General features: G+C 38.6%; 1 protein-coding gene across 1 annotated transcript in view; it reads left to right on the forward strand.

The window, feature by feature from the left end:
- LOC127437848 (39S ribosomal protein L23, mitochondrial-like) overlaps positions 1–4,555 on the forward strand; it is a 31,323-nt gene extending 26,768 nt beyond the window's left edge. The window contains exon 6 of the mRNA XM_051693066.1: positions 4,400–4,555. Coding sequence (XP_051549026.1) covers positions 4,400–4,555 — 156 coding nt within the window. The remainder of the gene's footprint in view (positions 1–4,399) is intronic.
- Positions 4,556–19,369: the final 14,814 nt, after the last annotated feature.

The raw sequence follows: 19,369 nt of genomic DNA on the forward strand, positions 1-19,369 counted from the left end.
TATTTAAAATGAACTCAGTAACGTTTTCGTATATGTCATTTTGGACTAGAAGTGACACCTAGCGGTTGGATGTAGCATCATTTAAAATCAATGATTTTCATTTTCAGATGCCTTCACTATTCATAGTCAGCCATGATTAATCCAAGAGTGTAAGTGTCTAATAACAGGGTGCTTAGTGAAATTGTGATTATTCAGCTTGTCATGTGATCTCAACATGGCAGGCACCATGAGGGGACCCTCTCTATGTAGATTTAAACAGCTTTTATAAGGTTACTGATATGACTAGAGTCCTCATCTCATGCGAGTTGTCATGATTTAATACATTGTTTATACATTGCTGTTTTACAAAATTACAATTCATTTCTTTTGGAGTAAAACTATTTTTTATTGAGAAATAAATTACTAAGTGCAGCTCATACACATCAGTTATGACACAATGTACGATGCAAACCAAGATCAACTCAAGTGCTAGAATAGTCCTAGGTTTTTAGGTTGTCCACAGGCTGCATTCCACTTAAAACACATTCATACTTTTACATAACCAATCCCATCCACAGCTTTTTGTTGGTCACCGTGGTTTATAGGTCGCACCAAATTTGTGAGTTTATTGAAATGGAGTTGAGGTCATGGACTCGTTGAGAGCATCTGACTCCTCGCTTGTGGTCAAGTCTGGGAGTTTTTGATTTGTTTGTCCCAATCTGGGTCTTTGCTACTGAGAAGAGCTGTAGAATTTTGTCTAGCCATAGAATCGCCCTTGCCTGCCCTACCTAAGCACTGTGATTGCAAGAGCAGTTAAAGCTACAAAATATCTCTTTATCAGAATCATGTCCCCTCTATCCCACCATCACTCTTTCGTTTGGCTCGATTCAAGCACATTTTTTCAGGATGGTGTGTCAAGACCCAGAGATATGAGGTATGGAATGTAAGGGCAGCCAAATATCTGTGGTTAGTGAGTATTGGTTGTTAGCTAAAGCTGCGGACTCGAGAGGAAGTAGCAGTGTGGCCCACCCAGTGAGACTGGCAGAGGGAGCTGTTTACAAGCATCTCCCCGCATTTCCTGCTCTCCCGTATGGTAATGAATTTGTTAATAGACTTACAACATTACACAAACAAACCCTCTTCATTAACCATCTTGAAACTGCTGACTCATACAAAGAACAATCACAAATTTGTGAATTTTGCTTGCCATTAACTCCTTGGTGCAAAAGAAAACAGTTATCATGGTTTTCTCCATTCCTGCAGCTGGGGTTGGCCAAGGAGAAATACAGATAAACATGAAAAGAAAAATAAGTGTTTCTGCAGAGATATTGGCATACTCCCAGGTCTTGATCCACCTCCTGTAGACATGTCTGCAGGAGAGGGTTTTGCTGTTGAGTTTATATTTCACTACTGCTTCTTAATTTATATCCCCAAACCTATTCATTGAGTTTACTTCTTGTGCTACTGCCATCATTTCTTCTTTAAAAAAGACGTTCTCTTTTGAATTTTGAATGGACAGAAGAAGAACTTCAAACACATTTTGGAAAGCCTGCATGTAAATTGTAGCTTCTGCATCTGCCTAGTAGTTCAGCCATCATCGTTGTAGAGCAAACAGTGGAGATAAGGCAGCGACTAAAGAAGAGTGGGTGGTGCTTTCTGTACGGAAACCCCATCTACTGCTAATCCTTTCAGACTGGCCCAAGTCATGCCAGCTGTTCCTGTTTGACTGATGGTGGAAGTGTTTTGGGACATGAGTCACTGGAGTTCACCAAGAGTGCTAGAGTTAGGGTGGTTACAGATATTGACTGCAGACTCGATGCATTGATCTTCAGTCTGAAAATATTTAAGTGTAAGCTGGAACGGCCCCATTAATCAACCTAAATTTTGCTTGGTTTACCATTTTATATGATGGCACAATTTTCCAAAGACTATATTTTAAATATGTATATATATATATATATATATATATATATATATATATATATATATATATATATATATATATATATATATATATATATATATATATATATATATATATTTTTTTTTTTTTTTTTTTTTTTAAGGAAATAAGTGGTGCTTGCCGATGCAAAACTCACCACCACAATGTTGGCCTGATAACTTTACAACTATTTGCTGATCTGTGCAAAGTAAATATATTCCAAGTAATGTATCTTATCTGTAGGTGTTATAAATAAGGCTCGGTTATCTCCTTCAGTGTAAATCTATGGGATTTCTGTGCCCATATTATAGATTGTTTGGCGAAAATGACAAATGATACTGCACAAGTTACGTGCTATTGTTTAATACTTAGGGTTAGGGACTTTGTAAAATCCCTAAACCCAAGTATGAGCAATAATTACAGTGATGTTTGCCTTCGCAAACACCGCAAATTATTTTAGTCACACCACATTTGGAATTACAAAAGATGTATTTGCTCATTAAAATAAACTGTCCACTGTATGGATTTGAGGAGGAGGGGACTAGTATAATGTCAAATGTTGGGTTGGACACAACAACATTTTTGGTTTATGCTTTAATCTCTTTGGGAAGTTAACTAACCTTCAAGTTAAGTTGGACATGCCAGTGCTTGCAGCATTGGATGTATGCAGCACCTTTAAGTTAAAATATGTAATGCGATTCCAAAATACTCCTTGTCCACATTTCCAAAACATTGAACAATAAATAAGCCGGCATTCACATGAATATGATGTGCTGTATATACATTTGAAATGGTAATATTAATGCTGTTCTCCTCTGAATCTAACTGCGGAAGTGTTCACCGCAGCCCTTAAAAAATTGGTAAATATCATGTACAGACGTGTTTATTCACTGTTGACTGCTGCCAACAATAAGGGAATTGTTTAGCGTGCATTAATGTTTTGATAATCCAAATATGGTGGACAATCATGGGGTGTAGGCCTCTTTTTTTCAGACTTGTTTTTGTTAATCACCCCCTTCTCTGTTAGTGCTCGAACGGTTTGAGTGTTTATGAAAAGTGTCCAAACTTTTGAACTCAATTTTGGATTGTCATGCGAATGGATACCCCTGCCAGTTTTCAGCCTCAGTGTGTTTTTCTCTCAGGAGAGTTTACCACAGGTGAAGGAATAGAAATTTTTTGCCATTTGTTTCAGTACTTTGTTACTATGGTCATGTTTTTAAATAGTTTGGTTCTTGTTCTTTCACTTGGCTGGACTCTGTGTTTATAGTGTGGGGTTTCGCATTCCTAGATGGTAGGGTTGGAGCACCACTGCAGAGCCTTGGAGGCCAAGCTTTTGATTTTAAGTTGTTCACTTTTTTTTCCTCCTCTTCCACTATTCTTTGGTCATTTTGCCCACTTAAAAGTCACTGAATTTGCACAAATAACAGGTCAAAACAACTGTTCATCCTGTAAGAAGTGCTGGATCCATAAAACCATCTGATTAAGAAAAGGTGCTGCTTTTCATTAGCTGTTAACTTGGAGAAAGGCCCCATTGGCCCCTAATGTCACTGATTACCACATTAAAATAAAACTTTTGTTTCAGGCGCGGCAATGTCAAAGCTCTAAAAAGGTCACCGTGTTTTTCCAAGTGAAGTGGAATGTATGAACAATTTGTTTTATTTTATTGTTACATGTTAAGTAATAGTCAAGTTTTTCCTCTCACTTCTTCTTAAATTTGTCTACTCACCATGATTTGGACAATGGAGTTAAAGTAGCCAAATTTTTCATTCACTCACTGAACATAGCAGTCTTTTACCCACTGAAGTATCACAGCAGTTTTTGGTGTTAATTCTCTGTAATAAATTAACAAAAATAGGTTTTGAACTGGTTTATAAAATGTTTATAGTTTATGCTTTTAGGATGGTACACCAGATGAATAATTACAATAGATATTTTGATATATTGGTTAAAATTCTGCTTCACATAGCTGTGTATTAAACATAAAATATATTCTAATTGGCTTTAATTTTGTTACTTCTTGAAGCATATTCACTCTGAGTGAGGACGAACTGATTACTTGAGGTGTTGGATAAAATTGCCTACTAGATGACTACTTTGGGTGTTTCTTCAACTTCTGGCACTTTCATGTCCCAATGGTTGATTTTTATTTAAACAAACACATTTAAACTTTAATTTATTTTTATTTTTTTATCTTATTTTATATATATATATATATATATATATATATATATATATATATATATATATATATATATATATATATATATATGAAGGTCTTATTAAAACTGAATTGGAAACTGTTTTTTTTTTTTTTTTAAGTGTTAATTTGTATTCTTGGCTAAACATGGCTATTAGGGTAAGGGGTTCAAATGAAGAGTTTGGTGGGTGGGTAATATTTCAATGAGCCAATGTTAAGTAGGAAACTTGTGTTAAAGATCTCCCCTAAAACAATTCCTGCTATTCTTACAGGCTCAGCAGCAGACTTTCCAGTTCCCAGATATTTTTCCAGAGAAGGACAAGAAGCACGAGGAGGGCTCTATTGAGGAGATGCAGGAGAAGTTCATGGAGGACGAGCGTCAGAGGCAGAAACCAGATCCTAGAAGAGGTGGAGTCACTGAATGGTTTGGCCTCTAGACAGACAAGTGTTGAATGAAGAATGACTTCAGAGACACAACAGCTGAATGAAGAATGTGGTGTATTTTAGATTATGTATTTGTGCAGGAAGAGCCATTTACAGTGATCTGACTGGCGTCCGTAGAGGGTCGTTTGCAGAGATCTGATCTGTTTCGATGGAAAGAGAGACTGCCTTAGAAAAGGCTTGGAAACCCATTGCTCCCACAGAACCATGCACCTTGTCAAAGAGAGCTTATGTCTACATTACAGATGATCACTCCAGAACCATGTCATTAAAGTCTTTCAGGTTGTGTTCTCTTCCCACAGGTCTCCAAAACTTGCTTGAACAAAGGTCTTCTTTGCAAAGGTCTTGCAGCACGCACGATTCCTTTTGTTTAAAGTCCTTCCAACATATATTCCCTTTCCCCTCATGGATGTTCAAGACAGTTCATGAACTACTTGCAGTAAAAACAGCAATCTAATGAAGTGGCTGCGTTCTCCGTGATAAAATCATACTGTCAACTGTGTTCCTTATACTCTTTTATAAACCTGCATACTATATTTATCAATAAAACTGTAAAATGTGAAAAAAAAAAAATCTGTTTTCCTCAACTTTGTTGGTTTTTGCAACCTCTAGAGTTAGCTATTCTCTACAGATGTGTCGGAAAATCGTTTGCCAGGTCTCATACCGGAGAGGCTTACCTCACCCAGCCAACCTGTGCTCGCCACAGAGAATGTCAATATTGATAACATTTGTCCACCATTTTGTGCTTGGACTCAAATACCCCCTGCAATGCAATAAAGTAATTTGATTTAAGTCAAAAAAAAAAAAAAAAAAAAAAAAGAAAACAGCTGGACGACCAAGAAAGAACACTGGATTCTTGTCTGGTGTCCTCATTGCTTCAGTGAATGAGGAGAACCCACGTTATGTTCGGGAAATCTTGGAGCTGTTGCCAATGTTGGCCCCCTTCGTCCCAGCATCCCTCCTCACAACAACCCAATCAACTCCCCTCTCTTGCCCAAACCTCATAAAAACCTTGAAACACAATGAATTTCACTCAGCTTTACACACTCAGCTGGCACAGATGTCTGACTTTTTTCACATAGTGTTCCTAACACATTGATATTGGCCATAACTTTCTGCATTTGGGAAGCCTTGATCTCAGAGCAGCTGTAATAGGAGGACTATGGTTGCTGTCCAGGATTAATACTTTGTTTTAAAATTATGCTCTCTTCCAATGGTGATAAAAAAAGTGTCATTTTAATTTAGACAGTTTCGAAAAGGAATGTTGAACTGAGGGCTCCTGGCTTCGAGACTCGATGGGCCATTCATTCGACGCACACATGTTCATTCGCTTCTCTCTCTTTCTCACTCCCTCTGTCTCATCTCGTCTCTTTTACCTCCTCCGCTCCTTAACGTCATATGAATTGGACAGTGTGAGCCGTGTTTTCTCTCCGTCCATGGAAAGCTAATGGAAGGGGGTTGAATATTTAACAGAATCTGTCTTTGCCTTTTCATTCAGGCTCTTATAAGAAAAGTGGGCATGATCCTGTTTTTTATGCCAAGTTTGCAACTGACATGACATCACCGGCTTAAGATAGAAGATGAGGTATAAGAAATTTGTACTCTGCATTTTCACTAGCTGCAACATAAGATTGACTTTCATCATTCCACTCATACATATATCACACTGTCTCTGATGTTGAAGAGATATTTGTCTAAAATATGTCTGTGAAACATACTAACCCTTAGTCACACAATATTTCAATCACTTTCATCAGTGCATTATGCCGAATACATTAATGCTTAGTCCAATTTTTTTTTTAACAAACATAACAGTTGCACTTTATTTTACAGTATGTGTACTTGCCCAAGGAAGTACTGAGTAATATTAGGTAACTACATGTACTTGACATGTACATGAACTATGATGGTACATTTTCTGTGTGACAGTTGCATTTTCTCAGAGGCAAGGGAGGCAGTGACCCATCCAAAAAATTGTACGATGGAAATAATCAACTGTACAAAACTTTTTTTAAGAAAAGTGATTTCCAAAAGTATGTATAGCAGTTAAATTTCTAAAGTAACAGTGTGAAACGGCACTACCAGCAGAGCGTTCTTATTGAGCTCCTCAAATGTGGTTTTTATCAGTAAAAAAAACTTACATGAACATAAATGTGTTTCACATATTAGTACTCAAAAGTATGTGAACATCAAACGTTTCATAGAAAAAATAAGCCATATTAAACACCCAAGACAGCATTTCAAAAGTCCACGACATGCTACTGCTGGTCGCCATAGGAATGTATTGACTCTTTTATTTTTTCAAATTTTTGCTATACCATGGTAGATATTTTTAGATGTAATTTACACATGATAGCGATGAAGAAACATGTAATAGGAAAGTAGGGGTGTAAAGCAAAAGTTCAGAGTGGGACATGTCCCTACCATTGAAGTACCATTAATCTGTAATTCATTATTTAACCCTAACCACCCCTAATCCTATAGAATAAAAACAAATTGATCTTGGAATTTCCTTCCGTGTGCTAATATTGAAGTTTTCCCTACTCGTAATTACACAAATGGGGCCATTTTTGGCCAAAATTTTGGTTTCACGTAAAGGCATACCTGCAGAGTGTCTACTAGCAGGGAGCATCTTTGTCAGCATTCTCCAAATATGTGCTGCTCAGATGACTTATTACAAACTCCACCGTATCTTTTTTTTTTCCTTTCATTTATAAGATCTATCCTGTAAGATAAACTAACCTTTTCAACAATATGAACATAACGTGGTTATTGTCTATTTAATAAATGTGTGCTTTTGCAAACATCCTGTGTGGTCTGCTAATTCATACTGTAATGGCGGCTACGTCCCCTGATAATAAAATATGTTGTCATACATGACTCATGGATGTGGCTGTTTTTCAGTGATAACTTAGGCCTTGCAGAGACACATCTGGGTCTTTAAAATAAACATCATCTCTCCACAGCTTCAAACCAAGCAAAATTTCTATCTGACAACACTCTAATTTGAGTGTCAAGAACGAATTGGATGTTTTTTGATTTTGGCAAGCTTCAAGAGCTTCAAGCTCCAACGAATGTATGATGCTCTTTAGTTCCAGGGCATAGTGCCATATTGGGTAATCAGCAATGGAAGAGACAACAAATAATAATTTCCTATAAATAGCTGCAAAGCAAATCTTGAGAAAACCCTACACACACTACGCATTTAAGTGTCTCTGAAAGATGTTCACTAAGACAACCAGAGCAGGCCCATAGTGAGTGGGAGTGTTGGACTGCCATAGACATTCCTAACACCCTAAGATTGCTGTTGGTTCATTTGAGCTCAGCCAATGCACTCTGTCACCCCACGTTTTCTCTCGTGGCATTGTGCACAAACAGAAGTGTTTTTAGCCCAGCAGGAAGTTCTGTTTAAGTGCCCATATGCTCAGCTGTATTTAAAGGCGATGGACGTGGTGGAGTGGTGCTATCAGCCATTGTCAACTGTTCCATACTATCAATATACCATTGTATACAAATAATATAACAAAATGACTTCCCCCTTAGAAGCACTCCATATATAGTGTAAACACCTAGCTTGTCAGACATACAGTATATACTTGCAGTTTTTTGATGCCAAACCATTATAGATGCACACTGAGTGCAACAGTCTGTGCATCAAAAGATTTGTTACAACCTGTATGGGTTCTTTCTTTTTATTACATACCACAAGGACAGGGGCCCCTATTCATGGATCTAATAGCGTTACCGGGAAAAACTGGTACACCAAATATGGCGGGTGAAGAAAAGGAAGTCCCACCTAACAGGTAAAACAGCAAGTCCCCCTTTAGATACGTCACCTGTCAGTTAATTCAAGAATGTGCATGCACATTAATTAGACCAGCCTGTAAAATAACATTTTAGTGTTATCTAAGCTTAAGAAGCACAAATGAAAGATTAAAGATTTCCAGTGCCAGTGAGGTGGGCTGCCGTCACGACTGCTCCAACCACAGTTTGTTTTTTTTGCTTTTTTTCTCTTGCACTTTAAGATATTTTAATCTTTCTTCTCACCATGGTTACTATCAATTACGACAGACATACTCTTATCTCTATTGGTCTACAACTTACTCACACATCGTCGTTTTTAACACCGGACCCATGCTGGCCAAGCGAGATTCTAAGGAAGAACAAAGGATGTGACCTGAAATGGCGGCCCAGAGGGAAACGAGCCGGCGTCAGGAACAGACTGAGGATGCTGAGCTCATTGTGATGGGGGACTTTAACAGCGCCAACCTAAAACACGCAGCACCAAACTTCCACCAACACATTACCTGCCCTACTAGAGGCAAAAGGACTCTAGATCATTGTTACACCCCATTTATAGAAGGCTACAAAGCACAGTCTCTACCACCGTTTGTGAAATCAGACCATGTTTCCATCTTCCTCATACCTAAGTACAAACAAAGGCTGAAACGAGAACCTCCGGTTCAGAGGGAGGTCATGCGCTGGATAGACCAATCAGTGGCCACTCTGCAAGATGCTCTAGATGACGTAGATTGGGACATGTTCCTGTGCAGCTCTGATGACATCAACGTGTTTACGGAAGCTGTCATAGGACTGATTGGGAAACTGGTAGATGATACAGTCTGCAAAACCACCATCAGGATGTTTCCCAACCAGAAGCCGTGGATGGATTAATCCATCTGCGATGCTCCGTCATCCTGCACCACTGCCTATAAAGTGGGGCTCGCCAACGGGAACATGGACAATTACAAAATTGCATCTTACAACACACGCAGAATGGTGAGGAAGGCAAAGCGGTGCTACGGGAAGAGTCACAGTTTCAACAGGGTGGCTCTAGAAGCCTGTGGCGGGGACTGAGAACGATAACGGACTATAAAACACCATCCCCCAAAATCGCGAACGCTGATGCTTCTCTCGCAGACAAGCTGAACACTTTTTATGCTCGCTTCGAGGCTGCAGTTTACTGCGCTAACGGTGCTGACAGCGCCAATAGTGATAACGGCTGCTTGTATGTGGAGAGCATTAATGCTGGAAACATGTTCACCATCACAGAGTGCAACGTGAGAAAGGCTTTCCAGAGAGTGAACATGAGGACAGCAGCAGGACCAGATGGAATCTCAGGTCAGGTCCTCAGAGCCTGCACTGACCAGCTAGCACTGGTGTTCACAGAGATATTCAACCTCTCCCTGGAACAGCCAGTAATTCCAATCTGCTTTTAACAGTCCATCATTGTTCCTGTCCCGAAGAAACCCCAGCCTTCCTGCCTTAATGACTATCGTCCTGTAGCACTGACCTCAATTGTGATGAAGTGCTTTGAAAGACTGGTCAGATACTTCATCACCTCCTCACTACCTGACACTCTGGATCCCTTACAGTTCGCTTACCGTCCAAATCGCTCAACGGACGATGCCATCACACATCTCCTCCACACAGTCCTAGATCATCTGGATGTCTCTACCCCCAATCCCCCACCCCCCCCCACACACACACCCTCAGCACTAGAGCCCCCCAGGATTGTGTTCTTAGCCCCCTGATGTACTCATTGTACACTTATGACTGTGTGGCCACTTCCAACTCCACCACCATTGTCAAGTTTGCTGATGACACTGTTGTGGTGGGCCTGATCTCTGATAATGACGAGAGGGCCTATCTGCAGGAGATCAAAGGCCTGGAGGACTGGTGTCAGGAGAACAACCTCCTTTGAATGTCAGCAAGACAAAGGAGCTGATAGTGGACTTCAGCACAAAGCAGGCGAGGAACTACCACCCCATTATGATCAACAGGGCCACAGTGGAGAGAGTGGACAGTTTCCGATATCTTGGCATACACATCTCACAAGATCTGTCATGGACCTGCCACATTAACACCCTGGTGAAGAAGGCCCGTCAGCGTCTTTACCACCTCAGATGCTAAAAGGACTTTAAACTGCCCTCTATGGTGCCAAAAAACTTTTACACCTGCACCATTGAGAGCATCCTGATAGGAAACATCACAGCCTGGTTTGGAAACTGCACAAAACAAGATAGACTGGCTCTACAAAGAGTGGTGCGATCAACTGAGCGCATCACCCACATCAAACTCCCTGACCTGCAGTCCATCTACAGCAAACGATGCTGGACAAAAGCCAGGAAGATCATGAAAGACCTCAGCCATCCTAATAATGGACTCTTCTCCTTGTAATTGCGGTCAGGGAAACGCTTCCGCTCCCTGATGGCAAAAAAAAAAAAAAAAAAAAAAAAAAAGAGAATGAGAAGGAGCTTCTTTCCCCAGGCCATCCGTGTCCTGAACCAAGGACTACACCAGGACTAGTTTCACTATTCAACACCACACAACTGAAGCAATATTACACTCTGCATCTTCATTATTATACATCTACAACATCACCTCTATAACATCAGCCTGTTGCAGGTCAACATTACTGCACAATTGCACTTTACCTTGCACAATGTACATATTGCCAGTCAAACTGTACATACAGTTTGTGTACATACAATCTGTCATTATGCACTATTTCATATTCATATGCATACTTTGTACATACAGTATATATTTCTTCTTTCTCCAATTTTATTGTGTTATAAATTCTCCAGAGTATATATTCCATAATCTCTTAATATTTTTTTCTTAATCTTAAATTTTTAGATTTCTTTTTCTTTTTTTACTTCAATTTCTACTCCTATCTATCTATCTATCTATCTATCTATCTATCTGTATGTATATATATATATATATATATATATATATATATATATATATATATATATATATATATATATATATATATATCATAAACTGTGGGGAGAAAAGTTGTACCAAGAATTTCACTACATGTCGTACTGTGTATGGTTATGTATGTGACCAATAAAATTTGAAACTTGAAACTTATGACACCCTTGTTGTTAGATTTTACTACTAATTTAAAATAGTTTCTTTGATCATAATCTTGACCAAGTTCAAGTAGATAGGAGCTGTACTTTTATGTTTCTTGTATCCATAGAAAATAGCAGCTCTGGAGCATTCTCAAGATGGCTGCAGAGTGGACTGATTTGGCTTGAAACGGACATTGTTACTGTTTAGCAACCATTATAATTGGTGAATTGGGTTGACATGTGCAGATTGATAGCACTGTGAATTCAGTAAAAGTAGGTAAAAAGTTGTGCTGCTATAAACTGTCTGTGCTTACCGAAATTCGATTTACTGTAGTGGCCGAAGCTGGAAGTGTTGTTAAAATGCATGGGCATGTGCAAGCTTGGTCTCAGGTTAATTGTCCACAGGGTAGCACTAAAAGCAAGTTGTATTTTTTGTTGTAAATTATATAATACAATCAACAGGAATGCATATTTTACAACCCCAAACCTAAACCTAACCAGAGGTAACAAAGACTCTTTCCTTGAAGTGTGTCCAAATCATTCCTACATCCCTGTTCCTGGGTGATAGATTCATGTGTTTTTATGTTTATGCATGCTAAGCACTGATGTGATTGTAATTATCCTGCATAGTGTTGTGCCATGGAGGGGCAAAGGTGTTCCCCCGATACTCCATTACTGCTTATCTGCAATCAACAATGCCTTACACCTACTGGGTGGTCTTTGTCCCAAACAACATTCAAGAAATGCATTTGCATTTTAAACAAGCTAATAATCATCACGGGGGGGGGTTGATGAGTTGAATATGGTATAGAAGGGTTTTAGTGAATTAAGTTGGATTGTCAAAACAGAAATCAGTCTCTACAGTACACGGCCACCCAATCTGCTCCTTTGAAATACATAATCAATGGAACAACACAGATGAGAAGCATTTAGAAGATGTTTATTCTGCTTGCAGAGACTGGCCTACTGTACATGTTTCATTCAGATGGTGCTTAATCAAATTGATGTGTTCATTTGGCCTTTCAATAGGAATTTATTGATGTGCTGAAAAATATCAAAATATTTGGGTTCTCCTGTGGCAACTAACATTGTGCCAAATGTAAGCTTAATTCTCCTGGGTTTCAAACAAGGAACCTCAACATTCCACCTTTACTTGCACAAAGAGCAAGATGACTATTTCGACCCAAGAGTTTAGCCATTTGGGAAACCTGAAAGGTTAATTGAATTACATCACTTGAAATATTATAGTCCATTTAAGTGATATCAGGCAGGAAATACAACAAATATTTGATGATTACTTCTAGAGATTCTTAAACGTCTGAGAATGCTGTGGTTTTTGATTTAATGGATATCTGATGCCCCCTTGGCCTTACTCAAACAGATTGCTGGGAATATTTTAAGCAGCATTGCATTGTTAATCGCTGAAAGATGGAAGAACACCAGGATGCACACACACACACACACACACACACACACACATATCCTCTGATCTCATTCAAGCGGACCAAAAGGTGATTGGAATGCAAAACCCCCTTTAGAAAATTTCATGTGTTGAGGTGTTTTTGAAGAGATGGTGTGTGAATTGTGTATTGTTAGAAACAGCCAAACGTTTGCTCAAAAGAAAACCTTGTGACATGTCCTGGTTTTCATTTGAGTCTGATACACTTCCTTTAACCTCTGAGCCAGTCTGGCTCACTCAGCAGTGAGTATTTGTGCCTTCCCTGGGCCGTTGAAATGACAATCCAAATGTGTGGCCTCAACTCACAGTGATCTTTATGGACTTATTTGTTTCTCTGGGAGGCATACGAGGTGATGGCCAGGCCTTTCCCCAGCCAATAGGATGGGGGGAAGGAGTGCCAAAACAAAGGCCTTTGATTGCTTTGGGTCTGACCTTTCCACCCATCTTTCAAATGTCAAGCAGGCGGGAAGGGGAGGCATGGGAGGTCATGAGGTCTTCTAAGTCGAAAGTGCAAGAGCTTGGCACCAGGCCTCACACAGATCCTGGGTAATTAAACACAATACAGATCATTACTGACTCCAGAACTCCTGGTTTGTGGGCAAGGGAGTGTTGAAAAATAACCTCCTGATTCAAATTGGTGCTTCTAATCAAGAGCTGTCATTCCTCAAACTCTAGTCCACATAAACTTGATCCACAATTACCTTTTGTTTAAAACAATCGTGTGTTTGTTGATAAGCAGTAGACAAAGGAGAGTGGGAATGGGAAAGGAGGTTTGCGTGTGTTGGATGAAGAAACTACAAGAATGAGAGATGAGATGGCAAGAAACAGAGACAGCGATAGTGAGGGAGGGAGGGTAAGAGAAAGCAGTCCTGTCCTCAGAGCACTGGTGGTGTGGTATGGTTTGGGATATTTTGTGGCTGAAGCCTTAAAAGTGGGAGGCGTAGTGGCGAGCCGAGTTGCATATACCCTCGGCACTCAAATGTATCTTCCATTGGGAGGTTTTAGGCTTCAAAATAGTTTCCCGTGACGTCGATTGTGTGTTTGATTTGTGCTTTGCAGGGTTAGAGTTTTTCTCCAGGTGGGGAGAATCTAGCACTTTCATTTCTGCTCAGCCAACAGCAAGCACAAAGTTGGCAGTGAGAAGCCTGGGGATTGTAAAGACAGATTTTGCCTTACTGTTCGAAACACATTTGTTGCATTTCTGTAGCTGTAGCAGTTCCAAGACCTGCGAGCTTGCAGCTTGATGAATTGTTCCTTACTTGCACTGAGTCTTATGATGTACTTCCACTTTGAAATAGTGCGGCCCACTAGTTTCCGGTTAAATTTGTTTACATGCACCATAGTTACCTAGTTGCATAAACGGCACTTAAAATGAGTGTTCGAAAGAGGATTTTAAAGCACGGATCTTTTCAGAGGTAGGATATATTTTGAACATTACCATGTACAGCTTCTTCAAAATTCAGTGGAAGAACAGTTTTCAGAGCTTTTATTCAGCCCGAGCCAGTCTGAGAAAGCAACGGCTGGTATATACTCCATTCCAAGTGTATTTCACCTTTTCTCCTCACACAGAGGTCTGTAGCAGACATTTAATCACAGATCAGCTCAAAACGCAAATGACAAAAGGTGGAAGGAGACAAAGGCTGTTTAGCATCAATGGCGCTCTTTGAATTAAACAACTATGCTTCAGTCACTGCTATGTCCATGAGTGAGTGAGGAGAGAGACGTGATGAACGCATGCATCACCCTGTTTTTATTAAATGTGTTTTAATCCTTATTTTGTGTCACTGTTCCACTGATAAGTACTGTATATCGATAAATGTTTAAATGTAAATGCATAAGTAAGAGCTGCTAAAGATAATGAGTTACAACGTTTGAAATATATTAAATATATGTAGTGTGGTTAAATATATTTTAGCGCAGTTATTTATTTAATTTGATAATACAACTGCTTCATTCTGTTCTGAGTGATTTTTAAAGCATGGTCAAAGTAAATAAATAAATAAATAAATCTGGGACATTTATCCAAAAAAAGTAATTATTGCAATCGTTGTATGGTGGAATTTATCATTAAATCTCAACTGGTATGAAATATCGTCAATGAAATGTTTTAATGAGATGGCCAGACTGCTGCAGGTTATAAGTGTTTGATTTATTATTCATGATTTATTGATTTAATCAATTGACAACCATAAAAAAAAGAAATAATCCACCTTCCCATGAATAAATCTCTGCACATAGGCACGCTGAACGCTTTAACCGGAAACTCCTGAGCTGCACTACTTAGAACGTGGAAGCAGTTGTGCTAATAGCCCATTGGACTGTTTTGTTGGTGGGTGGGGGTTTGGTATGGTTAAAAAAAATAGCAAAGAAGCAAAAAAAATCTAAATTCTTGGCCAGAGCAAAATGGCTTGGTACTAATTGTGCACAGTAGATACTGGATGGGAAATGGTTGCAGGAGAATTGAATCCAGGTTATGTTAGTTCAGCTGGCACTTTGTTGTGTCAGAAGCCATGCAGTACCTGATGTAGGCGTACAGTGCCCGGGAGTTAGCATCAACTCTGTTGTAGTTGGAATGAATAGGCATCTCTTAAGGAGAAACAGCTTGCTTTCCATTAAAACTCACTCATTTATTGTCTTTTACACATACAGAGTGAGATGGTAGACTTGGATGACACACTAAGGACTAATCTTTCTGTATTTACACCATCAGGCAGATCATAGGTGTATATTTAGTTTGGTATGATAAGGACATGCTCCTGTCAACTTTCAGAAAATCGAAAATGTCCCGACCAACACTGGGGTAATTTCACCTTAACGTTATATGTTTTTATTTTAATTTTAACGACTACTGAAAATTCTCAGTATCATTATTCATGTGTATATTATTGTCCGGCGTCTTCTGAGATGGCGTATAAACGTGACACCTGATACTTTTCTCAGTGCTGTTCAGGATGCACCAATCACAGTCATTTGTGATTACTGTGTAAATGCTTTTTTAATCATTCTCTAAGGATTACATGGGCAGATTTCAATTTGTATCTTTGGTCCAATCCTTCAAACAAATTTAAACAAACATACTTTTCATGTACAAATGTTTCCTATCTAAGACTAAGTCAATAAACGTCCTGAGTTTTGTTTGCGGCCCAATGGAAGATTCTGCTTTTACAGGCAGTAAGGGCCCTCTTGAGGAAGACACCTTTAAATTTGAATGACTGTGCCAGGTAAGGGGGTGTACTGGAAGTGCAGGATTTTAATATGCTAGTATAACTACACAGACAACTGATTGTCATCCCAAATTAAGAATTTAGTGGTGGCCAGTGGGGCTGCACGATTTATTATTAATTATTTATTTTTTTTTTCGGTATAAAAATTAACTTGCGGTATGATTTTAATGTATTTATCCATAAAGTTGATAAAAATACAGGGAGCAGAAAATATTAGGTACGCGTCAAGTATGTGTGCTTCTATGATGACATAGGCTTGTGTGAGAAAGTCGAGCAATTAAACAAACGAGTCAGTCTAGAATCCTCAGCGCAAGGATGTTTGCATTTTTAACTTATAGTTCATATTTTCTGCACACCATATGTAGCATATACAGTTTTTTTGCAAATACATGTTTTATTTTGCACATTGTAGAAGAACATCAGGGTAGATAGTAAAAGCATGTTTTGTCTACAAAATACAGGAAATAAATTTAGACCTTCATGATCAAAATAGTGCTAGAAAAGAAACAGGCTGATATTTAATATGGTGGGGCAGAGGAACAGAAAATGAGCTATAAAAGGAAATATTGTTTCTATAGACACTATACTCTCTTGCATTCTTAATATTAACACTTTGAATAATGTCCTCCTTGCAATATGTCCCTACCATCTTTCAAATCAAACCTACGCCCTTGAGGCAGATGGTCGGACAGGCCTATGGGAGCCATAATAAGCTCACAAATGTGAAATAATGTTACTGAAATAAAGACATTTATTTAAAAACATAAAAGGAGGAGATTTTCATAGAGTAAAGGCTCATTTTATTTCACAGAGTAAAGGCCATTTTATTATCAACAACTTTGTAAGTAACCCACAGGACAGGAAAATCTTCACAGTGAGATTAAATGGAGTGCAAATGGAGTCTCCTGCATCTCACATGTTTCTCCTCTAGAGTTTCAGAAGAGATCTCAAACTTTGCCAAAATACCAAAATCTGCAATCAAAAGCCTAAGATTTCAGAGTGAACTCTCTCTCTCATTTCTCATCAAATTCGTCCAAATCCAAATTACTGACATATGCTATCCACAGTAATTTTATAGCTCTATACTCCTACAATATGTCAACATTTGTCTCATGTGTGTCTAATAATATTTCTCCTCAGAAATTTTTGGAGAAAAATTCAAGGCATAGTTGATACTTAAATGAAAGATAAATAAGTCTCCTGAGCAATGAAAGAGCAACATGTCGATTTCCACACAGGACATCAACATGTTGCTATCAAATGTACCAGTACCCTGAAATCAGGGTTATAATTCTGCAGAGTTTTTGACAAGCACCATCTACCATTAGACATTTTTTCATCAATTCAAATGTGTTTACCTTCTCCTGTGGTGCTACTTTTCCTGTAGTGTGTTACGTAAGCAGCCTCAGAGACTTGGGTAAACCCGTAAACCAGGAAGTAATCAGTAATGACAATGATTCAGGAGTTGCATTTTTGCCCAAAAATTTAATTTTTAATCCATTGACGGTTAGGTTTAGGGTTGGGGTTGGGTTAGGGTGTATGGTTAAAACAAAATATGCATTTGTGCTGATTATACTACACCACTGACATCTAAAAATACAGCTATCTTTACAATTTGTTTTGGCACCACTCACCCTGAAAATGGAGCTCACACAAGCCCTTACATTGAACATCACTTACATCTTCGGCCACTGGGGGCAGTGGTTCGAATTTCAGTAAGCAAAGATGGATTTCAGCAGAATAACCCTACTGTCTCCGAATTTACAGTGAGATCAGTCTGAGAAGAGCAACCTGTGAACAAAAATAGTTTCCACTGAGTAAATTAAAGAAAAGTGCATGTCAGTATCTCAGATATATCTTTGGTCTGTTTAAGTTTATTTTGTTGTAATGCAATGTCTGTATTTCATTTCAAAGGTACAACCAGTTTCCCAACAATCAATCAGTAATTTTCTGCTGCTTAAATGTGATAAGCCCATGTCTAAATGTGTAAAACTGGGTTCTGGATTCTAAACAGAGAGAATGTTTATTTTCAATTTCATGATGTTCCATAAAGACTGACTCTTCAGGAAATTAGTATACTACACTGTTATGCATTTCAGTCAAATCAACCTGGAGCTAATAATTTGTATGGCAAAATGTAATCTTTTTAAAGTTCATACATAGGCTAAATTTAAAAGTTTAAACTGGCCATTTTCCCATAGATGTTCTTCAAGCTGTTATTGTCGGACAATAAGACATTTTTTGGTAGAGCCAGTGAGATCAAACATAGCGGGCCATTATTTAATGTTATTGTAAGCGAATCCTCGACTTTTGGGCTCTGTAACAAGAAAAGGAAAAACAACGTTAGCTACGCTAATCTGAGGCCAGAACAAGGCATGTGATTGAACATTTTCTGCCTCTGGGGGTGTCCTGAGTTTGGTGTTCTGTACAAACATTGGCTGGGCCCTGTGTAATTCTGTTTTTTGGAGGGCAGACAAAGGGAATGGACCCATCTAGTCTCAAAGCAAATCTTTGGTGTTTACAAAAAGACCACACAATAGCATCATAGCAGCCAATCTATTTGTAATTTTTCTTTTTTTTTTTTTTTTTTTACCTCATGATGTCTTACTTCAGACAACAGATCCATCTGTTCTGACTGAAAGATGTTTTCCTAACTAGCCATTGAAACGGTTCTACCTTCCTTCACCTTCTGGCAACTTCATTGTAGGTGAAAAAGGTGAAATTAATTTTTATTATTATTCTTTTTTTTTTTCTTTTTTTTTTTTTCTGAGGATGCATTTCCTGACCTTTTTTAAACTTCTGTGCATCTCCTGAGTCACACACACTAAATCTCTGTTCCAAAACCTAGTAAGCTACCTACAGAGGCAGCTTTTTAAGGCATCATAGGCTTGCTCCCGACACAAAGGCTGTTCCTTAAAGTTGTGTTGCATTGCAAAAAGCTCAGGGAAAATATATCCAAGATGTCTGACAAAGTAAGGTACTGTGAATTATAAATATAATTCATTCAATATCGACAAAAAATCAATAATAATAAAAATGAATTTAAATGAACTATTTTACCCAATAACAGGATGTGTGTCCTATGAATTTTATGCTTATTGGAGTATTGCAGGGTTAGCAAAATACTAACATCAAACTCTGTTGAAATTAACTGCGAGTCGAGTTTCTTGTGCACTTGATGTGTGGGGCACCATTTGTATGATGCACAGAGTTGCTGCCTATGTAGAGCTTTCCATTATGACTTCCTTATCCTTATCC

Source organism: Myxocyprinus asiaticus, chromosome 48 (genome assembly GCF_019703515.2).
Source record: "Myxocyprinus asiaticus isolate MX2 ecotype Aquarium Trade chromosome 48, UBuf_Myxa_2, whole genome shotgun sequence".
Lineage (NCBI taxonomy): Eukaryota > Metazoa > Chordata > Actinopteri > Cypriniformes > Catostomidae > Myxocyprinus > Myxocyprinus asiaticus.